Source organism: Dreissena polymorpha, chromosome 4 (assembly GCF_020536995.1).
Source record: "Dreissena polymorpha isolate Duluth1 chromosome 4, UMN_Dpol_1.0, whole genome shotgun sequence".
Classification (NCBI taxonomy): Eukaryota; Metazoa; Mollusca; class Bivalvia; order Myida; family Dreissenidae; genus Dreissena; species Dreissena polymorpha.
This window is the reverse complement of record NC_068358.1, coordinates 87,145,954-87,170,805: the sequence shown is the minus strand read 5'-3', so window position 1 is coordinate 87,170,805 and position 24,852 is coordinate 87,145,954. Positions and strand designations below refer to the sequence as shown.

The 24,852-nt window shown below is 35.3% G+C and overlaps 2 protein-coding genes across 7 annotated transcripts in view; one reads left to right on the top strand and one right to left on the bottom strand.

Moving 5' to 3' along the window:
- Positions 1-7,036, bottom strand: part of LOC127877397 (uncharacterized) — a 30,466-nt gene extending 23,430 nt beyond the window's left edge. For 2 of the 5 annotated variants that reach the window (XR_008048418.1, XM_052423227.1), the window contains exons 1-2: positions 6,749-7,035; positions 3,127-3,254 (exon numbers count right to left, since the gene is read on the bottom strand). Coding sequence is in view for 4 of the 5 variants with exons in the window: in XM_052423227.1 (XP_052279187.1) it covers positions 3,127-3,244 (118 nt within the window). In the remaining variant the exon portion in view is untranslated. Of the gene's footprint in view, positions 1-3,126; positions 3,255-6,748 lie in introns of all 5 variants that reach the window. The other 3 variants (XM_052423229.1, XM_052423230.1, XM_052423228.1) reach the window with 2 other exon arrangements.
- The window catches only part of LOC127877393 (uncharacterized), a 63,782-nt gene continuing 45,774 nt past the window's right edge, over positions 6,845-24,852 (top strand). Inside the window, exons 1-2 of one of the 2 annotated variants that reach the window (XM_052423215.1) lie at positions 6,845-6,945; positions 22,258-22,399. In XM_052423215.1, coding sequence (XP_052279175.1) covers positions 22,284-22,399 — 116 coding nt within the window. In that variant the 5' untranslated portion in view covers positions 6,845-6,945; positions 22,258-22,283. Of the gene's footprint in view, positions 6,946-19,645; positions 19,970-22,257; positions 22,400-24,852 lie in introns of those variants that run through there. The other variant, XM_052423214.1, reaches the window with a different exon arrangement.

Genomic DNA, 24,852 nt, shown 5'->3' with positions numbered 1-24,852 from the left:
GGGAGGGAACTTGCTACCCAGCACAGCCACGCCTACAAATCACATATCATATAGGGAGGGAACTTGCTACCCAGCACAGCCACGCCTACAAATCACATATCATATAGGCCAAAAGAGCTCTGGGAAAATTTGACTTAACCCTTTACCACTTAGATACGTATTTTACCACTTAGATAGGTATTTTGACACATTTGTAGAGATACTGATGAGCAGCAAACAGCATAAAACCTGAACAGACTGGGAGTTATTTGCAGGCTATCTGGTTTTATGCTGTTTGCACATAGCCATTTTCACTTTGCTTCTCAGTGGGAAAGGCTTAATGCATGTGTGTCATCCCAGATTAGCATGTGCAGTCCAGCAAAATTGACAAAGTCACAATAAAAACATGCTTCAAAACGCCCATCAATCAATTTGGTCCTAGCCAGGCAATCCAATTTGCACATGAAACAGCAAATACATGGCATGCACACAGGTATTTAATGTTTGCTGAACTTTGATAAAAATCATGCTAATTAAAGTTAATGAATTATAGAACTACCCATGATAGCAACTAAACAGGATAAAAAAATCAAACAATTTGTTTGTTTTTAATAAACATTCTCACCTGAGACCCCAAGGAACTCAAAAGAAAGAGTTCAAAAGGTTTTACAATAGATTTCAGGGTATTACTTAAGTACATACCAGCTTGCCCGTGCAGGGCAAGTGATTTTCCTAAGTAGGTCAATTGGGAAAGTCAATTTTCATTTCTCTTGTATCTTTCTTTTGCAATTATCTCTTGTGAGATAATATAAATTTTATTTTAGTTCCAAGTAAGATAAAAAAAAAAATTATGCAAAAGCCTTAAAAAAACACACCACTTTCTTAAATTAATCTTATGAAAAAACAAAGCCAAATAATAAAAAGATCCTTTTAGCAACTATAACCTTACTTTTGTGCATCAAAACATGTATAACCTGTATGCAGATTGAATGAGGTTTGCAAAAGTAGTTATATAGCGTTTTTCCTTATTTGTAGATGATTATCAGAACAGTTTCCGTATATTGCTCGAAAATATTTATTTGAGTGGGTCAAAAAAAATTATTCTACCAAAGTTATCAATGGTTTTTTTACATCGAAATTGGGAAAACAGCACCACCATGCTTTGCATTGGATGGGAACCATTTATTTTATGCTTTTCGGTGGTTTATAGAGAAATATCAGTGAATTAAAACTGATAATTTCACTGTTTCAAACAAGGGCTGTTTGTAAAGCATGCATGCCCCCCTATATGGGCTATAAGTTGTAGTAGCAGCCATTGTGTGAATACGTTTTTTGTCACTGTGAAAGGTGGTGGTGGTGGTGGCGGCGGCGGCGGTGGTGGCTGCGGCGGTGGCGGCGGCGGTGGTGGTGGTGGTAGTGGTGGTAGTAGTGTTAGTAGTAGTAGTAGTAGTAGTAGTAGTAGTAGTAGTAGTAGTAGTAGTAGTAGTAGTAGTAGTAGTAGTTGTAGTAGTAGTAGTGTAGTAATAGTAGTGTAGTAGTAGTAGTAGTAGTAGTAGTGTAGTAGTAGTAGTAGTAGCATTAGTAGTAGTAGTAGCAGTAGAAGTAGTAATAGTAGTAGTAGCAGTAGCAGTAGCAGTAGTAGAGTAGTAGTAGTAGTAGTAGTAGTAGTAGTAGTAGTAGTAGTAGTAGTAGTAGTAGTAGTTGTAGTAGTAGTAGTAGTAGTAGAGTAGTAGTAGTAGTAGTAGTAGTAGTAGTAGCAGTAGTAGTAGTAGTAGTAGTAGTAGTAGTAGTAGTAGTAGTAGAAGTAGTAGTAGTAGTAGTAGTAGTAATAGTAGTAGTAGTAGTAATAGTAGTAGAAGTAGTAGTAGTAGTAATAGAAGTAGTAGTAGTAGTAGTAGTAGTAGCAGCAGCAGCAGCAGCAGCAGCAGCAGCAGCAGTAGTAGTAGTAGTATGCATTACAAAAATGCCTTACATTTGGTAAAATTTAAATATATTACAAGGGAGGCAAATGTAGTAACAATAAATTTAAACTTATTGCATTTGTTTCCCCTGTATATAACAAAGATATAATAGTGTATTACCTCCCCTGTCCTGCTTATATTTATATTAATCAACAAAATTAACATTAACAGAATATTTAATATACAAAATATACAAAAAATCTCATATCATGATAATATTTTTACTGATCCACTGTATTTTACTAAAAGGATGATGTTTCATTGGACTGATAATTATAGATTTAGGATTACAGACCAGTTGCTTCAGTAATATTGTTCAGAGTGTGCCCTGTTGGCCGCGTATGCATTCTTGAGTTATCATTCAAAAACCATTTTACTATTTCGAGTCACCGTGACCTTGACCTTTGACCTAGTGACCTCAAAATCAATAGGGGTCATCTGTGAGTCATGATCAATGTACCTATGAAGTTTAATGATCCTAGGCCCAAGCGTTCTTGAGTTATCGTATGACAACCACCTGGTGGACGGACGGACGGACCGACCGACCGACATGAGCAAAGCAATATACCCTCTTTTCTTCGAAGGGGGGCATAACAATGAAAATTTTCAGTGAAAATTATCGATAATTTTCACGGTAAATGTTAAATGACATCATTTTTTTGACGAAATAAGGTCATTTTCCCAGCGATGTTCTTTTGATAAACTCTTTAACAATGTATATAAACTGTGAAAAAAAGCATAAAATAAAAAGAAAATTTGTTGGGTTCGGTGGATTATCGATTGTAATTCACTTGTGATCATACAAAATATATATTTTCACTCATGGCTGCGCCACTGGTGAAAAAATTATTTTCTATGATCACTCGTGAATTAAAATCGATAATCCACCGAATCCAACAAATATCCTCTATATCTCCCTTGGCTGAGAGCATTCACAAGCTTTTTATTTCATTTGATCTAGATTAATTTTTTTCATCAAATGAGTTGTTATCTTGGTCAAGGCATAATTTGATAAAACTTCCGACAACATATTGCAAATAATGTGGCCACTAGTGTGTTCACAAGACAAATATTTATGAAGCATGGCACATTGCAGACCACAAAGACAATCGAATCACAAAAGCTCACCATGAGAGCTTTAAGCTCAAGTTAATTAAACAACACACCAGTTTCCATCACTTGTTACCTTTAGCAGGTGTAGAATGCTGACCAAGTCTTAGTGATGCTACTTTGCAACTTTGAAACATGAAGAATGCAAAGATCAGCATGTATGCAGACTGCAGGTATTTCGTGGTGTGAGCCATCCTTTGACTTCTGAAATAAGTGAAAAATATAATAATCTAACTTAATAAAGAAAAAGCTTTTAATAAGTAGCCATTAACCTTCTGAAATCTACTTGTACTAAAATGGTTAGTCTATTATAACATATTACAATCATTATTTACCTTCAATTTAGATAAATGCTTTTAAGTAATATGGATTACTGCATCATTTCAACTATTTTATTTTCAGAAAGGAAATCTTTCTACACAATTAAAAAATTCATGGGTAAGTGGATTTTAGGGGGAAATAGAAACAGCATTAGACTATTTCTCTGAAAAATTTGAGGTGTTTGTATTTTACGCATGAATCAAAATTTCATGTGTAAATGCCTGTAGTCAGCGGTTATCCATTTTTTTCAGATCGATGTTCAGTACATGAACAATGCGCTCAACAAACCATTCTACAGGGTGAAGGTCACAATAAAAGACCGGAGACACGTGATACTAGCGACGGACACACAGCTGGAGCTGCGGACAAGGGCAAAAACCTGGTACATGTATATGGACAGAATGTTCAGAGTGGTTAAATCACCTATAAAGCAGCTGTTTCCAATTCATGAAGAACGATGATGTAATAAAACAGCTGCCACTATGCCCAGTACTCATGACTCGGAGGTTGTTGTTTATGCTGTTACAGCAAGTTAAATATTTTATTAAATTTATTAATACAATATTGAAGGAAGTGGCAAACAAAACAAATACATGGTCTGCTAATATGAGCCATATGTTCCGCTAATCTGGGCCGTAAAGTCCGCAAATAATGGTCAGCACATGTTCAAATTTAAACAAGTACACGGTGATAAGGCGATTACCACAACTATTCTGCTCACCGTCAAAATTTTATACTTCTGACAAGAGCATCGTATCCTTCTGACGAAAAAAACATGGCGGGCGAAGAAATATCAGGTAAATGGGTGAAAAAATGTTTTATTATAAGACACTGCAAAATGATTTCCACTTGCAAAGCACTCCATCGAATTTTTTAACCAATATGTCGTCTATTTAAAAGCTAACCAGTAATAAAATGTTTAGCATGAGTTTGAAATAGTGTTTACAAAAAGTCGTGTCGCGCTCGACACCATTCGTACTTGTGAGAAAAATGTAATAATCAGACGATTGTTGATGTGTCAGACCTGATGTGACAGACTTAAATCATTGTATATATACATGTATATATATATATATAAAGAACATGCCATATGAACCTGTTTGTTTTAATATCTGTTAAAGGCCTATTTTTCGGTGAAAACATGCATCATTTACATAAATATCGATGCACCGCGCAACACTTATTATAAACACCGTATTTATATTCCGTGTCACTGAAATTCATTGCACCGCTAACTTCTGCACATGGCCTAAATGTTACCCTAGAACGAGCCATCATGAGCTGAATTTATTTACGATAATCTTCCATTTATCAAAGTTACATGTCCAGAGTTGATCTTGAAAATGATGGCATGCTTGCACCAAACGATTCACCGGGATCGATGGTCTTGCTTTCCAGTACATGGAGGGCACATGTTTAAGTTTCAATTTATCTATATTGTTGTGGTAAAATACAATCATTATTGATAATTATTATTTCTTGATTTCAGATTCATAATCCGTAAAAAGATCTCCAGCTACGATTATGGAAAGGTATAAGCAAATGTTGGTGTAAAACTAACCGAAGGAAATAATAAATTTAGTTATGTATAGAGTTTACAAAGTGATGTTGCATTGGTTAAATTTACTTAAATATGAATTTGGTGTTGGTGGCCAAAACCAACGATATATACCAAAGATGCTCTCGACTACTTATATCAGAAACAAAGGGGTTACAATTATTAAAAAAACTTTTTTGAGACTGTCTATAGAAGCTTGTGAGTGCTTGCCTCCATAGATAAGACTTTACAGTGCGGTCCGTTTTAACGAGATGTAAAGGGTTCTAATCTTATATAGTTATTTCTGTCAAGTATTTAAAAAAAAACAATTGAAAACCATATATTTGCATAGTACATTGAAATATTGCTTTGAAACCGTTTGTACGATTGCTTACATCTCTTCCTTTTGAAAGAAAAAATATCAGAATAAAGCGGTGCCAAATTCATAAAGATGCGTTGCTTTCTCGGACTGTGTTGAGCGGTGTTCATATTTCTTTAATGTCAGTGTTGAGCGGTGCATACTTGCTAACACGTGTACATGTAAAAATCAGTTATATTCAATAAAGCATGACATAATGTGTCATAAATTGATTCTTCTACCAAAAAATACCATTTAACAAAAAAATATTTCAATTAAAATGTTTAAAATCTGCAAAAAAATACGATTTTTTGCGTCATGAAATGCACTTCTTTCACGACATTCTCAAATTGTTTTCCCTATTTTGAAGTTAATAGCGACTCAATTTTGATGCGGTAAAAGGCAATTAGATGTAAAGTATATACTTTGTTCGATGGAATATCTTTTTATTACCAACTTAATTATCTTCTTTTCTCGTTTTTTTTCATTTCTGGACTCGCAAAAAAGTTTGCGGCCATGTTTTTGACAGAAGGATACGGTGCTCTTGTCAGGAGTATAAAATTTTGAAGGTGAGCGGAAAAGTTGTGGTATTAACGTATTCGCCCCATCACCGTGAATTATGTTGTCATTAATTTCATTACAGCAACTTAAATATTGTATTAAATGGATTAATACCATAAAGAAGGAAGTGGAACACGAAACGAATATTAATTCAGACATAGACTGTATGGTTCGCTAATCTGAGCTGTATGGTCCGTTAATCTGAGCAGAATGGTCCGCCAACCTGGGCGTTATGGTATGGGCTATATGGTCCATGGTCTGTATCGTCCCAAACAAAAGGCCAATTAATGCCTGTTTGTATGAAATGTGTTGACTTCATATGCTCCAGTAATATACCAAACAAGATTTTTGTAATACTGATTAACACAGATCAAAATTATGTGCTATGAGATGAAACTTGCTACTTTTTTTATAAATTGTTTCCACTTTTGCGAATTTTACGCATTTTGCCACAAATGCAATGAACAGAAAAATACTGAAAAAATCTCAAGCTAAACATTAATCTGCAGCTTGTAAAACTTCAGAAATTAATTCATGTCAGAACGATGCTATTGCCAGTATTGGCAAATAGATATTTATTGCCTATATTGTAAGAGAAAAGGTGAAATTGAATGTGCAAGGACACAAGAATAATATAGTATACATAGTTTTTAATTTAAACACAAAAGCTTCATTTTAAAATGCAATAGGATAAAAAAAAATTATTTCGTGATATATATTGATTAAATATATACTAAAATGAGCACCTAATATCATTTCCTACCGACCCAAATACAAAGGACAGTAAAGTTATAAAAACCCAAATTATCCGAAAATGGAAACATCCGGAAAGCGTGTATGTATTCATGATCTTTACTGAAAATATTACATATAAGCAAAGACTATACACACGACATGCAAAAATAATGTGAGACAACTTACTCAACAAAAATATTTGCATTAAACAAAAATATCGCACCAGAGACGGCAATTTTATGTCAAATTTTGATAAGGAAATGTGCATTTATCATGGGTGCGGCCATCTTGGATTGAATGCAACTGTAATCCAGTCTGGGAACAAAAGGTTCAATTGTAGAAAATCCAAATTTTGCAGAAATGTCTGTGTTAAAAAAATAAAGGTATATCGAATTGTTATGACATAAACATGCTAAATAGAGTTCCTCTTGAACATTATTTTAAACATATATTTAAGTTTTAACTAAATTCTGATTGGTCAGGTTTTCATGAGTACTATAAAGATATTAAGGTTACACAATTTTTTATAAACTTTAACATATGCTAGAACATTAATATAGGATAGCACAGATTTGGAATGAGCGTGTTTTTTGTGTGTCGTCACCATACACAATTAAGTGTTTAATTAGATAACCTTAATTCTGGGAACGATCAACTTCGCTTAGTAAGGCTCCATTGGTCATTATTATGTCAGCTCATGCAGGTACTAATGACATGTACCCCAGATACGCTTAAGTAAATATACTTAAACGTACCCGGTTGATATTAGACTGTACCCGAGTTGTATTCCCGCCCCAAAACCGATATCGTAAAATGCGCAAATGATTACCGTAAAAGGATATTGTTTACCTTTAAACAAACTTCTCTTTTGAAAAAGCTGCATCAACATGCTTTTTGAGTATGAGTGCATGGTACCTGCTTGGTATAGTAAATGGTAACTCATGTGGTAACAAAATATCTAACTATATTGGTAACTACATAATAAATCTTGGGTTCAATGAATGCAGTCGGAACAACTGCAAAGTTATAGGGGTATTTCAAAATTGCTTATAATTGTGGTGGAATGGAACTGCAATACGATAACCACATAAGTTTCGAGATACATGTATTAAAGGGGCCTTTGACAGATTTTGAAAAAAAAAATGAGCTATTGTCAACACGTTGGCGTCGGCGTTGGCGTCGGCGTCCGGTTAAGTTTTGCGTTTAGGTCCACTTTTCCCTTGTCAAAAAATAACCCACTTTCATACCAAAACACACTTAAACCAACATAAAACTGTGTTTTTTCTGAGTTTTTCTTAGCGGAAGTTGGTTTTTGCTAATAAAAGTGAGTTTTATGTGCGCTAAACTGTGCTTAACTGAGTTTAAAGTTGGTTATTTTAAGAAGATGTGTGTTTAAGCGAGTTTTTTTCTGTAAGAAGTCGGTTTTTTGTGTGTCAAAAGTGAGCCTTTTTATTTATGAGTTGGTTTATGTGTGTTTAAGTATGTCTTTTTGTTTTATAAGCGAGTCTTTTACAACAGAAGTTGGTCTTTTTATAAACAGAAGTGGGTTTAAGCGAGTTTAACTTGGTCTTTTTGTAAATAAGTTGAGAGCTGCAACGAGGCTTAAAGACTCACTTTAACACACTTTTCAACAAGTTGGTCTTTTGTTTATTAATATAACTCATCAATGAAACAATAATTCTTCAACTGGGTCTTTGTTTGATGTTTTTAGCCATAAATAAAACAAGTCAATTGTAAAGGTGCTTTTTTTACAGCTTGTTTGCCATTGTCCCTATTGTACATTTGTGTGCTCCCCATAATTTTTAGGGAATATTGGATGAAAATGGCTCTTTCAGAACATCACAGGTTCACAGATGGACAACAAGTTTCACTGACAAAAACTATAACAATGGTCAAGCTTAGTTTTATACATGAAAATGAAAGAGTTTGTGTTTCACTTTGAATTTTTATCTTTATGTTTGTTTTTATTATTAACAATATCTTATGATTGTTTTATGTCTTAATTTTTTATTAAAAAAAAAAAATCTCATATGATTGTTTATATTTGTTTAAAACAGTATTTACTTGTTAAATCTGCATATTTAAATAATTATGGTATTGGAAACATTATTTTGGAAATAATCTATTTATTTTTGTACATAAGTTATGCAAGATTTTGATATTTGCATATGATACCATCATATCCATTTTCTTAATTTGCAATAAAAAAATAAAATGCCAAACATGACCTGTGTTACATAAACTGTCAACAAAATAACAAGACAATACCTAAAAACACCCTTATTTCACACCACTAACAATAAACAGATAACAATCTGTCAGGCATTCAGAGCTAAACAGGGTACTGATTAAGGGACAGATAAGGCTACTGATGGGGTTTGCCTAGAGATAAGGCTGTGTGGAATAAGATAAAAGGCTTTTGATTGGCTATTGCACTGAGGAAGTTATCTTTTTGAAAAAAACAACTTTTGAAAAACAAGCTGGTGTCAGCAATTGAATATTGAGCTAAATTTAATTCAGCAACATTAATATAAAGAAGTGAAAGACTTATAATGGTAGTGTAAAATGTCTTGAAATTCTGTCAGCATGAAGTATTGTGTGATGAAAACAATGTGTTTTTTACTGCAATGTGGAAATCAATAATAAGTTGGTTGGAAAGGGGGTTGAACTGCCTGTTGTTGTTTTTGGAATACTGAAGAACAGTTTTAACAGGTTTGTATTGTCATTTCTTCACCCCTTTTTTATTTAGTTTATTGAATTAATTATGATCATTATCATATTTATGTATTGTCACTGGGAAATGTAAATGGATAAGTTATTGTATTGCAATTTAAAGGATAAACAACACATTTTGAAGCAAAAATAGATAAACTTACACATGAAATAGTGTAAATGTTGTGTACAGTGAATAATTATGGTTGTGTTTCATGGTTATTGTCATCTAAAATTTTATTTATATCTATTTCTGGTTATTACTGAACGGATTTCTTTCCCTCATACTTAATTAGAACTTATATATTTTAATTTTGAAGGTTAAACTCTTGCCACAAGGCAAAATTGACATCGATGGGAAGATCCTTTGGAAAGAATGTGCATCATCGCCTGCCTGATGTATGGACTTTTAAACCTGGTTTTTACCCTGCACAAGCTGGCAAACTTGAGGGGAACAAGAGTGGGAAAACCTCGCCCTGTCCTTGACCAAGAAAGCTCGATTTGTTGAGAGGTAAACTATACAGGTTATTGCATTTACAATGCCACCAGACCACACAGCCAAATGAGACCACGCATCTTGGTACATTTTCAAACTGCATTTTCTACCAAACGCAATTTCTTTTAATAATTGATGAAAAGTGCTAAGTGACATGTGATCACGGGATTAAAATTTCAAAAATAAACAAACAAAAACAACAAGCAAATAACTTAAATTTATTATTATTAAAGCAACAAGATTACCATAACAGCAATATTTCATAGTTAAGTGGAACGAAAACATAACCAATCAACATGTTTGAAGAATGCCTTGCCCTTTTGAAAGTGATATGGTATTAATCCTTTGCAGATCAACTGGCATAAGAGATGCTCAAGAGGAGAAGGACACAAGCAGCATCAATGGCACAACTACATGTCGCTCCAGCGCCCGCTTTCCAGGTCTCTACCAGCTGCTTTCCAGGTCCCTCCACCCGCCAAGATCAGGTCTAGGTCCCTGCACTGGCTGCTTTCCAGGTCCCCTAGCGGTCCAGGTCTCTCCAGTTGCTGCTGTGCAGGTCCCAACACCGTATGCCGTCAAGGTCCCTCCATAAGCTGAAATCCAGGTTCCTCATTCCACTGCGGTTCAGGTACCTCCAACAGCTGAGATCCAGGTCTCTGCAGCAGCTGCGGTCTAAATACTCCACCCGCAGTGGTCCATTGCGGTCAACCTTTTGCTTCAAAATCTTCCATAAATGTCTATTATTGTATAATGTATTGTAAAAAAAATCTGTTTTTATTAATTTGCGGTGTACTATTTTTGTCATATAAACATAATTTTAGTACACATTGTGTTTTTTTCCCTTTTAACCACATGGGGCTTATAATGAACTGTTGTAATTGCTTCACAAAAACCATTTTTTCTAGAACATATCAGTCCAAAATTATTTTTTTTCACACTGCAAAATCCCACAAAAGGCTCACAAAAAACCTACTTTCTTAAAAAAACTCACTAAAACACTGTTAAAACCCACAAAAATCAACTTACCCAAACCCACAAATTGCTTTTGTTTTTTTCACAGATAAAATACTGTTAATAACTAGGTTTAAAGCGAGTTAAAAGCATGTTTTCACTGTGAAAAAACTAACAAAGGCGTGCTTTTAGCTCACTTTTCGCTCACTTAAAAACCGTGTTTAGCCTGCTTATAGCTCACATAAAAAACACACTTTTTACCCACTTAAAACCAACTCCACAGACAGAAGTTGGTCTAAGCATGTTTAAAAAACCTCAAAAAACCAACTTGTAGAAAATCATACTCAATTTAAACCCACTTAAGATGGTTAAAAAACCCACTATGTTGGTTTAAAGCGAGTTAAACCAAGATTTAACTCAGAAAAAACCAAGTCGGTAAGCTAAAAAACCCAGTCGGTAAGCTAAAAGCGTGTCTGAAAAACCCGCTTTTAGCACAGTGCAAATACCGCAGAGTTAAACACAGATGCCTGAAAAAAACTCACTTTAAACCCACTTAAGACGGTTAAAAAAACCACTATGTTGGCTTTAAGTGAGTTAAACCAAGATTCAACTCAGATAAAACCAAGTCGGTAAGCAAAAAGTGTGTTTAAAAGACTCGCTTTTAGCTCGGTGCCAATACCGCAGGGTTAAACCCAGTTTAAAACTGGGTTATAACCGGATTTTGCTCACTTTTTTGACAAGGGTTCTCAGAAAGTATCAATGCTATTGCATTCAAACTTGGTACACTTACTAACTATCATGAGGGGACTGGGCAGGCAAAGTTAGATAACTCTGGCGTGCATTTTGATAGAATTATGTGCACTTTTTATACTTAGAAAATTGAAAATTTTGGTTAAGTTTTGTGTTTAGGTCCATTTTATTCCTTAAGTATATTGCTTTCATACTTGCAACACATACTAAATTTAACGGTTTTATTTTGTAAATATTTTTAATTAGTTAATAATTTGCTTTCTTAAATAACACTTTCATCGGACGGTAATGGTGGAATCATTGGACGTAAGTTATCATATTAATGTCACACGACAGCGCGCCCAATTCCCAACATTCTTCCGGCCGCGAAATGTTAATATGCACTCACAACAATATGCTTATTTAAATAAAATAATTAAATCTACTGTTATTTTTTAAACTTCAAATGTCCATAACATCAGAAAGAGTTTAACACTTGATTGAGCACAAAGTCAGTTTTCTTCACATAGTACTTCTAGCAGGTATAGTTTGACGATAGGTCTGGTGGTGATTCAACCTGATGTACGAAGGCATGGGGCCCTCATCAACCCATCATTTCTGCTAAGAAGCTCGTCTTCCACAGCCAGGGTACACTGAAGTTGCGGTTTGAAGTCGTCCTGCACGATAACAATGTCGCCCAAACATATCGTCTGATGATTGTTGCCGCCTTTCGTCTGGAATTCCTTCAGTGACGTCAGATATTCGTGAGTCCATCGGTGACGGTACTGCTCGATAAGACGCAAGCGAGCCTGTGCGCGTTGTGTGATATCATGGCGTGTAACATTGGGGAAAGAACTATCACCAATGGCTTTAGCGTCACTATGAAAGTCCAGTCAGTCTTCTTCCGTAGAGTAGATGCGCTGGTGAAAGTGGTTCTGGATCATCACAACCAGAAGTGACATATGTAATCGGCCTGTCATTAATGATTGCGTCATCTTCTGTAACCACTGTCTGAATTGTCTGGAAATCAACAGAAGCCCTTCAAAGCTCTTTCTTGATGGTAGTTTTCATAACTCCAACAAGCAAGAGCACCAGCCGCCGTACCACGGGGCTCTTTGTGGAATAAACTGCCACTTTGTTCCTCTCTCTGTCAATGCTGCTTGAATGGTGGGTGAGCTACATAGGCGTTCAATATGTGTAGCTGCTGTGTGGAACGTTGTTGCGTCGTCGGAAATGGTATGGCACGGTAACGACAATCTGCTCACAAAATGTCTGAAGCCCATGAGAAGCGTTGTTAGATTGTTCAGTTTTGATGGGGTTTACTCCAGGCAGACATTCATACTGAGACTACCAGCTGATGCGCTGCAACTGCAGTCGTACACTATTCTGATGGGAGTTGTTGTAGTGTCCTTCTTCACTCCGTGGTGGGGAATATAATGTACGTGTTTCAATGTGGCATTCAACAGCAGATGCAGTTCATTGCTCAATCGACGTATTGTACTCTCTGTCCTCCTCTTTGTGATGTCATAGTTGGTCAGAAGCGGTAGATTGTTTTGTTTCCACGGTAGCTTTGCTTTGTACTTTCCATCAGTAAATAATATGCTGTGTTCTTGGTAGTGACTGAGACTCATGACAGACTCTCTGTCTTCAACCTCGTCGGAGCAAACGCCCATTGACTCTATACTCCAGAATCTGGTGAGATCCGTAGAATCTGAGATGTGTGCAGCAATTACGTCCATCACAATATTGATGGTTGCTGTATCAAGACGCCTGACACTCCGTGCTGGATCTCCAAAAGATTATAGGTTGATGTCGTCAGTTCCGTCACGTTGCAACCGCAGCTTGTCGGCCAACTTCTGCATAATGAATGATCTCTGCGCACCTTTGTCCATGAGTATATTGGCCTCAGCATACTGGCTGCCGGCGCACACCAGTGAGACTGCTGTCTTCAACAGAACATCTGAGTGGGATGTCAATGACGACGAATGTAAAATGGCTGCCCCCTCTCTGTTTTTCCATGAATGACCATTGTGACTGCTAGAACGATTCTGTGAAGTTTCAGAGGTTTTATTTCTTACACGATATCTGGATATCTGTGATGATTCACATATGAATGAATGGTGTTTGCCTTTACATTTGCGACAGCGAAATCTTGATGGACAGTTGACAGCTTGATGCAAAATGCTCAGGCAATTTAAACAAAGTCCTTTCTTCTTTACTATGGAAATGAACACTGGAATGTCACTTACTGTTTTGCATTCACCCTGATGGGTTCTTCTACAGAACACGCACATGTATACGTTGCTTGATTTCCTTCTGACACTTTGGCGACTTCCGGTTGTAGGTGGCCTTCTTCCGGGCCCCAGTGATAAACACTGCAGTGGGTATCAGGTCTGCTTGGTCGTTGTGTGTGTTCCCTGCGTCCATATTGTCAATCTCCCGATAAATAGCGCGTCAAAGATCGCTCAATTTCCAACTTCCGGTCCCGTGATCTCTGGCTAAATTCCGTTTCGTGTCTGGCGGTAGTCTCTGCAGAATGACGGGAACAAGGAGAGTTCCGTAACTCTCTTGCGATTCTCCTAGCGATTCCAGACTCAGAACATTTGTCTCCAACTGGTTATAAAATCCACATAAACTCTGCACAGTGGAGGAAGGGGACGGAAGCTGTAATAAGGTATTCATGTATGCCGCTATGATTTTATGTTTTTGTCCATACCTCTCAGTCAAAAGTGAGATTGCCTGGCCGTAGTAAGCTTTGGTAAGAGCAAACCCTTCAATTGTTCTGGCCGCCTCACCCTCCAGCATTGTCTTCAAATAATTAAACTTTTGGACATCTGTCAAAATTCCGTTTTTATGTATGGCCGATTCTTAGCTGTCCCAAAACGATTGCCATGTTAAGATATCCCCGTTAAATGTTATGAGGTTTAGCTTTGGAAGCTGATGAAAATACATACTCTGCTGGGCTGGTTGCATTACGTTGGTGTCAGTGATGGTCGTGGCGACTTGACGGGTTTGATGAAAAGCCGGAAGCGACGACTGATTAACGTTTTGGGATGATGTCATAGGGTAGTTAACTGCAGAGACGCGCATGTTCTTTCCACAACGTTTCGATAGCGGGTATTGGATGGCTGCAGAACGGACATGGACAGACTTCTATCATGGACGGCTGTGCTACTTGAAGAGGGGTGATCACGCAGATTTTGACAGTATCTCCAAAGCTTTGCTTCCATGTCAAAAACGTACATCTGCGAGTCCTACAGCTTGTCTGGGGTCGATTCCGCGTCTGATAGTGCAATTATTTTCTCATTTAAACATTGTATAATCTCCAACTGGTTATCTATTGCAACAATGGTTGGTTCAAACTGCAATTTGTCATTTTCTTCCAATCTTTCGATTAATCGCTCGATTACTTTCTGATTACATAGTCTCTGCCCCTTTAACTTATCTGTATTTGTTGACGGCATCCTTAGTTTTTAGTCACTGCACCAAAATGTCTGTTTGAATTGAATAAATAATTCTAGCGTTGTGTTTTAAGTTTTAAGGTTGTCCTTTCTCAATCATAACAAAATATTAACTGAAACAACAATAACAAGATGATGTGCATGTATGACGTTATTCGTATCACACGACAGCGCGCCAACGACGGCATCACACAATGGTGCGCCAACGGCGGCGTCACACAATGGCGCGCCAAATTCCCAACAATATTAACCTGCAATTAAATTTGCAAATGATTAAAAAAATGGACATCCCTCATGTCCCTTTTGTGTCTGTTTTTGTGTACAAAAAAACACAATACGTGTTAAATTAACCTGAAAAAAAATGCAGTTAACACCCATGCGACCGACAAAGCACACAAATCATGTTAACAGACTATTCATGTGTCTGTTGCCTATGACATCCTTGTACATAGGAAAGGTGTCAATATTGATCTATCATCCTATTGATATCTTCATAACAATAGTTGCTGCTATTGTTAAAACCTTAGAGTTGATGGGAGTCTGTTAATGCATGATTAATTTCCATTAAAAACTTTTCAGTGACTATCTTTAATCATCAAGATTAGGACTTATGACCCTTTAATGATCTTAAATATGGTCTTAAAGTAGATTTCATTAACAGTTAATCCATTAAATCTGTTGTAGGCATGCTATCTTGGCCTAGTAAATTATATAATAATATTAAAATAAACTTTAAGAACATTGGAGTTATATAATGGACCATGAATTTTTCTAAAACTAGTTTATTTGCCATTCTGCTTTTTACTTTTGAAACCCATCACACCTTCCAACATGAGAGAACAGCAATTGTCATATTTGTCCTTTCAGTGTATTTGTTGTTCTTCCATGTTTATTTTTTAGTCAACTTCAAACCCGCCAAAATGCCATAACAACAAATCAAAGGTTTGAACATGCCAAACAAAGGTGCAAGAACAAGACATTTATTTGTAATTTTGGCAAGTACAAACTTGTGGTGTTGGTGCCTCAGATTTCTTGTTCTGTGTAGTAAAACATTTTGCCAAAACAGTAACATGCCAAATCAATATGTTAGTTTTTGTTTTTTGGCATGTATATTAGTTGTCAGACGTGTTGTTGTGTTGGTTACCTTCAAACCCAACGATGCACCAAAATGACATGGCTGAAATCAGACACCATACCTAAAGCTGTTACCTCTCTCTTTGTCCGACGAATTTCAGTTGATCTTCACTAAATTTTACAAAAATGTTTATTTGAGACCACACATTTTTAGCAACATGGCTTAACTGTGGCCAAGAAAGCACCTCAAGAGGCGATTTGGGAGGAAGTAATGTGTATATACTTAGCATTGATATTATGAGCAAACAGTACATGATCTATACTGACCTGCATTGTTATAACTATTTTTATTGGAAGAAGGATCAAGGTCATTTTAGTTTCGTTTTAATCTTATTTTGCAATTGCAAAATGCATTTTATGTAAAACAATTATGTCATTGTGTACCGCATTATATCATGTATATAGGATCTGGTAAGCGGGCCTTTGGCAAGCTTACTAACGAATTTCCTGTACGAGTTTAATAAAATATGGTATGATATGACAACGAGTGTCAGATCGTTTTTATCACATGCTTTTGATGGAGCAAATAAAATAAATATTTACACAAACATAGTGATAAATCCCGAATGTTGTTTACATTTCTTGACGTCATGTGACGCTGCTGCATGTAACGTCATTTCAGCAAAATAACAAAATGCGATTGGTCAATCGAACGAAAATACGCGAATGAAAACGCTTAAAAAGTATATTACACATGTGTAAGATTATAAAATTCGTAACGGTTATATTACATAGGAAACAGGGTATGGCATGTGAAATAAAGTAGCATCAGATACTCAGGTGACAACAAATGGCAAAGCTTAATGCAAAGCGTTTTTTTCTTGCTGTATGTTACCACAGGTGGAAGTAACGTACCCAAGATAGTATATGGGCCCAGGAGTCCAATATATTCAAATAAATATATAAAATCATGTTTAATGAGAGAAAAATTGACAAAGAACCATGAATAAAAAAATCCCCACCCTATGATATTGGAATGAATCCAATGTGCGGCATCAACATTTGCCTTGTTAACTCTCTAGAGGCCACATTTATTGTCCAACTTCATGAAATTTGGTCAGAAGATTGGTCTCAATGATATCTTGGACGAGTTGGAAAATGATTCCGATTGGTTGAAAAACATGGCCGCCAAGGGGCAGGGCATTTTTCCTAAATGGCTAAAGTAAAACCTTGTTAACACTCTAGAGGTCACATTTATTTTCCAATCTTCATGAAACTTGCTCAGAAGATATGTCCCAACGATATCTTGGATGAGTTAAAAAATGGTAATCTTTGCTTGAAAAACATGGCTGCCAAGGGGCGGGGCATTTTACCTTATATAGCTATAAACGGCTATAGTAAAATCTTGTTAACACTCTAGAGGCCACATTTATAGTCCAATCTTCATGAAACTTGGTCAGATGATTCATCCCAATAATATCGTGGACGAGTTCAAAAATGATGCTGGTTGGTTGAAAAACATGGCCGCCAGGGGGCGGGGCATTTTTCCTTATATGGCTATAGTAAAAACCTTGTTAACACTCTAGAGGCCACATTTATTTTCCGATCTTCATGAAACTTGGTCAGAAGATTTGTCCCAATCATATCTTGTAATCTCAGGTGAGCGACTTTGGGCCTTTCAGGCCCTCTTGTTTTTAATTGCGGCAGCCATAAGCCGCACTGCTGATCTGGCGGAATTCTTTCTTGGAGGCATTACAAATGTTTGTCTGGTCGGATCAAAGCATTTTTTATGTTATTTTACATTAACTTCTTCAGTTCTGCACCGATTTACTTCAAATTGATACTGAACCTCTCTTATGACAATACGGTCAATCTCAACTATGCATGGCCCCATAACCAACCCTGGGGCGCCCCGCCCACATAGACCACACCCATCAAAAATTGCCTTTTACTATAATTTCTTCATTTCTACACAGATTCACTTCAAATTGATACTGAAATTCTCTTATGACAATACGGTCAATCTCAAGTATGCATGACAATACGGTCAATCTCAACTATGCATGGCCCCATTACCAACCTTGAGGCGCCCCACCCACATAGGCCACACACACCCAAAATTGCCTTTTACTATAACTTCTTCATTTCTACACCGAGTCACTTCTAATTGATACTGAACTTCTCTTATTACGATACGGTCAATCTCAACTATGCATGGCCCCATTACCAACCCTGGGGTGCCCCGCCCAAATCAGCCACACCCACCCAAAATTGCCTTTTACTACAATTTCTTCATTTCTACACCGATTCACTTCTAATTGATACTGAACTATTCTTATGACAATACGGTCAATCTCAACTATGCATAGCCACATTACCAACCCTGGGGCGCCCGCCCACATAGGCCACACCCATCCAAAATTGCCTTTTACTTAACTTCTTCATTTCTACACCGATTCACTTCTAATTGATACTGAACTTATCTTATGACTATACGGTCAATCTCAACTATGCATGGTCCCATTACCAACCCTGGGGCGCCCCTGGGTCAAACATGCGGCGTGGGGATACGCATCGGCTTCTGACGCGCTATTTCTAGTTGTCTAATATTTTTATTAATGTAAGAATTATATCAGTTCGGACATGACTGTAATTAAATGAGACAAATTGAAAATAAGCTACGTCACTTCAAGCACTTGCTAACGGTTATTCAGTGTCACTAATTCGATAAACATAACAATGTACTAGATAATTTGCATACAATAAAGGGGCCAGTTACTGTTGTCTCATAACAATTGACTATTTAGTTGGCATTTGATTATCAGGTTCCATCTTCTGCCAGTGAAATCCAAGTGAAGCACTATCCTCACTGTGATTTATCGTTGAAAACAATTAAAAAAATGTGTATGTTAATCATTAAGTCACTGTATTCAATAAATTTTATTGAAAGAATGACTACACCAAAAGATCATAAAATTTAGAATTTTCTGTAATCATAAACAAAATCTTCATGATTGTTCATTATGGTATAACCGACATAATTAAAGAATCGATAATTATGTAAAATATATATTATCAGAAAATCTTAAATTTTGAGTAATCGCATGATCATAAGTCGCCAATCTTTTAAACGATTATATATTGATTCCCAAAATTAATCCCCTGTAACCCAACGTTGCATGATGACAAGCACTGGCTATAAAAGCTCATAGCAGTCAACTATTACTATCATCTGTATCAACACTGATGATAGTGTGTTATTATGAATAAGTATTTCATTCATTAAGAATCCTGAAATTTTCAAGACTGCAATACATGTGGTATAATACATGATTATTCCCTTCATATATTTGAAGGTTACACGTGTAATTCAGTCATGCGTGTGAGTGAAGTGAGTGTTAGTAAAAGAACATTCCAACTTCAATATGTGCTAGCTATTACATATTGATCTGTATGAAAGACATTATTATTAGACACACATATTAAATATCTTTAATATGTTAAATAATCATTGTGCTTTTGAATGGTCTTTGGTCTTACAACTGGTGTTTTCCAGTCCATATTGTGCAGATCTATATCATATTAGTATGGCAAGCTTAAATATTACCTGTTGAGCTGGATATCACATTTTTGGACAATTTAAAAGCCAGTTGATTGATTACAACTTATTATCAATGATTGTATGTTGATTATGGTTTCTGTTTGGTATAATTGTACATAATTTCTTACTAAATATACTCATACAAATGAAATATATTGTTATCTGTATATAAAATTGATCATTAACTTATGCTGGTATATGCAGACTTCCCTACACATTGAATTAACCTTGATCTAAAAATAGCGTGCTATGTCCCACAATGCAATTCATGAGTGATAGCTGATAAACTCTGCATAGAGAATGTGGAGTAACTAACCACATGGGCAGTGTACAATGAATGGGTCGTTCAAGTGTAAGAGAAGAATTAGAATTTGTACTGCCGTGTAAGTTTAATTCTGTTATTGGTAAATATTTTTAGGTGTATTGTGCAGGTGTTTTACTATGTTAATTTTTGAATTCTTTGTTTTATATATGTAAGACTTGAAAGACTAGATGAACACTTGTTTGTAAATGTATAGTATTAAAGATTTAGTTTTACAGATATGTCACTTGTTTGCTTTTTTTGTGAAAAGTTTTATTACATTTTGTATTTTTATGTTTATAAGATAAGGAATGTACAATCGTTATATTTTGCTGTTATAACGCCTGTACTGGTTTGACGTATACATTAAGTCTGTATGATGTTTTGATATGTAGCTTAGGCTCTTTATTACCGTACTTTGAAATGTTCTAATTTGTTTAGAAGAACTATATATAATTATGTTCAATTTAAAGTTAAATTCTGAAAATATTTATAAAATATTTGAGATCGTATTTATTTCTACATGTAGTTCGCTCATACAAAAAAAATATGCGTTTTGTTCAGTCTTAATCGAGACTTTTTAGCATAGCGTCTAGGCGATGAGGAAAGAAACTTAATTCCCTTTGCAGTTTGAAATTTTATATTGAAACAAAACAAAAGTTTCATTTTCAGTGCCCATGTGCTTAATTTTGAAATTCGCAGAACAATCTTTCGGCAAGTTTATATATACCATTGTCTGCATGCTGTTCTGATTTTGTGAACTATTTGGGCCACTTTACAAAGAGGGGTAATCTCCTGACAGTCAAAATGGCGATATCCAGGAATATTTTACTGTTGTGTACCATTTATTAATTTAAATGTCAACGTTATTTAGCCATATCAGTAAGAAAGTGATAAGAGTTTATTACGTATTAATATTAAATCGTTCTATATCTCGATTTTACTCGCTGTGAAATTTCTTAGCGGGATCACACACTTACAGATAAAGAGGGAATATTAATACGAAATAAACACAAATAACCTTTTTGCTAATATGTCTGGAAAGTGAGCGGCATTAAAAATTAATGAGAGTATAAGTTAAGTGTTTAAAACAGCGAACAATATCTGTCTCAGAATGGACGTCGCCATCTTTACTATCCTGTGATTATCCCCGCGGTTACATGTTATAGACCATTTTCTGTTTTGATATTCTTATTTCGTAAAAATTAAAGTTAGTTTACATATATATCAGTTTCTGTGCACTATTCCATGTCACTGGGCATGCTTACTGATGTTATACTCACAGAATGTGGGAGCTAGGGTTGTTTTTGTGGCTGGTTTCATCTTCATAGTCAATGGATCAAATTATTCTGCTGATTGACATTTCTAAATGCTGCAGTGTGAATAACTTAATTCAGCAGCACTCTGGGAAAGTGGGGCTTAATACATGTGAGTAAATTAACAATACATGTGAGTAAATTAACAATACATGTGAGTACATTAACAATACATGTGAGTAAATTAACAATACATGTGAGTAAATTAACATCCCAGACTTGCCTGTGCAGTCTGCACAGGCTAATCAGGGACAACACTTTACATTTAGACTGAGGTTTTTTGTTAAGAAGAGACTTCCTGTCAAACAAAACATTTCATAGAAGTGGAAAGTGTTGTCCCTTATTAGTCTATGCAAACTGAACAGGCTTACCTAGTGACAATACATTATGCAGGTGCATTAAACCCTGTTTTCCTCACTTGATTGTGATCTTAATTGTTTGACAGTGCTTCATGTAGTATTTAACAGTTGGGATATTTTTTGCAGTAGCTGAAATACTATATCTGTCAATATTGATGACATGTACGCGTACAACAATATAAACTACACAGGAAATTTAATTACGTCAACACATAAATGGTTATAGTTATTTTTGATACAATAAAATAAACTTTCTTTAACAAAAGCAGTATTATGGAATAAAGCACATATATAACCAACCATATAGAATATGATTGATTTAAGCTTTGTTTAAGCACAATAAAAAAATATTGCATTTTTGTTCCACCACGTAAACTGATGCTGTTACTTTTGGCTAGAATTCATGTATAATTATGTGCATAGATTTCCTGTTAGCTTTTAATGTATTTGGACCTGGTTGTGTTCTATAAGATAGTTTGTCTGATGTGATAACTACAAACAATAAAAATATTTAGAAAACATGCATGTGGCTCTATACTCGAGACATATTTTTTTATGTTAAATTATTTCTTACTTTTGGTTTTGCTTTGTAAATATGTATTACAGATTTATCGTCCTTTCTGTCCAGGGACTCATTCACTAACAATTTATTCAGCTTCAATTGTTTCACAAAATATGTTTTACATATCTTCCAGAAATCTTGCAACCGGTCTGTTGTTCAATGTCTGCAATCAAGAACCAGTCAGCAGCACAACACCATGGAGTTGGCAGTAGTTGTGGTTTCCCTGGTAACCAAAGCGGCATAGGCAGTGAAGCTAATGCAGAGTTGTTCAATGTGTAAGTGCAATTAAAGTGAATGCCTTTGCAGATGATAATATCTTAAAACAGCGTTCCAAAATTCTTTTGCAAATATAAAAAAAGAGAGCATTATTTTCATTCAATTCAGATTAAAAGTGCTGGTTGCCAAAACCAATCAATCACATTTTGTCAGTAATGCGCACTCGGTAGAAATTATAGGTGGATGGAAACGGTCCTAAAAACATGTGTTAATGGTTTGGTCTAATTAGTTAAGCAATTTTAGTTCTATTATTTCATTCACAATAATTATATGATTCTATTTAAGCGTAAACACTGTTAAAAATGAACTTATTCATATTTCCAAATGGATTAAATTTAACATGTTTATACATGATGATCTGAATAATCTATCATGTTTGGTTCTGATTATTCCAGTCTTGTTTGGTTCTAATTATTAAATAGTTAATAGGTTATGGCACATACAATACCAAAGATGTTCAACTTTCTGAAGAAAGCACCAAAATTTGTATGAAGCTTATTTAATATACCCTTCATAAAATAAGACGTGAGGACACGCTCTATCTGTCCTGGAACCTACTTTTAAACCAATTTCAAAAAGGGAGGTAATAAACGGCTTTTCTGAGATAGAGATTTTGAAATTGCTTGATGTCACAATTATTGTGTTAAAATGATTTAAATGTTAACATAATGCAATACTATGAATGAAAGGTGCGTTAACTGTTAAAATTGTATGGATATATTGATGCATTGGCAGCATTGCATGATAATCCTCCAAAGTCGTACTTGAAATGGGAGATAAATTCAGATAATTAGTAGTTTACCTTTAGTACATATACAAACTCTGTATAACATTAGAAGTAAATATATTTAATACCCGTATCATAAATTATTTACCTTCATTTCAAATCTATAGGTAAATCATTATATTAAACCTTATTGTGTCGATATTTGATATTGCACTTGGTACTTCACCTTTTACAAGACTTACATTGTTTACTTCCCTTAGTATCCAAAACCCCATTTGTAAACATGTATCACTGCAAAATTCACTGACTGTTTTCCATTGATTGATTAATAATATTTCTTTCTATTGTTTTGTTTAGTGAAGGATTAGAATATTGTTTAATTCTAACACTAACATTATTAATGACTCTGATAGAAAAATAGTATTTACAACGATCCAAGTAAAAAAAGCTCAGGTTTCGATGATTAAGTAAATTTGATGCAAGTACTGGTCATGTCATAAATAAAATTATTTTAAATGTATAGCAGTTCTATTTGCTATGTTTGTACTTTTATGCAAGTGTAAAAATAGTTTAAAACGAAGGCTAAGCTTTATCATTGGGTTCTAGAAATTATGTTCAGTCTAGGTATACATGTAAATCTATAGAAATGACATATCTCCATATGTCAACAATTTTTTGTTTTGCTTACAGAATATCTAACCTGGCATGTTGGCTGTGGGGCTTACTAACAATAAGGCTGTTGTCCATCTGATATTACTAACAATTATAATAACCATGGCTAAAACGATCACACTTGCAAGTTTGTCTTGACCTTCAGAGGCAAGGCTTTTTCTCAGCATTTTAGGAAGATAGCCCATGGCTTTGAAATTGGGAATTTTATAGGCATTTTTAAGAAATTGGAAAAATAAATTGGGCTTTAAAACTACATGAAAGAGTTCAACATCTTTCTTTAATCACAAACTCCACACACAACATCATAATCAACAGTTTTCCACAAAATAAACTCACACAAAGTCTTCAGTCACAAACTTATTTCCTTAGTTTCAACATGTTGAATATCAATCAGCACTTTGCTTTCGGAAATCAACGATGACAATGCAAAAGAGTCGCTTGTTATTAAATTACTATCATTGACAATGGAAGGAGTTTCAATGGGAGGACTTGTACTTGTTGACGATGTTTGTTTATTAATGATGCTTGCCTAAAAAAAAATCAACTGTTTTTGTTTGGCCACTTTTTTGCTATGGAATCTTTTTCAAGTAATATTTTGAATTGTGTGACATATTTGTTTTCCTTTCAGCCGAATCACAAAACACTTAAATTTCATCACAAATATAATAAGCGCCTGAACAACACAGAGAATATCGGGCCCACGAATTATGCCGACGTTATCAAAATCGCGGTATAGTCTAAAAACTGTAGGAGACTGGATCGGACTACGCGTTGTTAAAAATTGAAAAAAGCCGATGTCATTATCTTTTAGCAAATTTTGGGAAAAAAGTTTACTTTTTGCGATTGGGAATATAGCCAAATTTCGGCTTTAAACTCGGGCAAAACAAACAACTGAGAGGTAGGCGAAGAAAAGGTGCCTACGGACTGGAAGTTGTGTTTATTTTGCCAGTTAAAGACAAACAAACCTCTCACCGACCCAACAAATAATTATAAGATATCATATGATACTAATAGGACTTATCAAGAGTTATCAAGAACAATCCAGACATTATC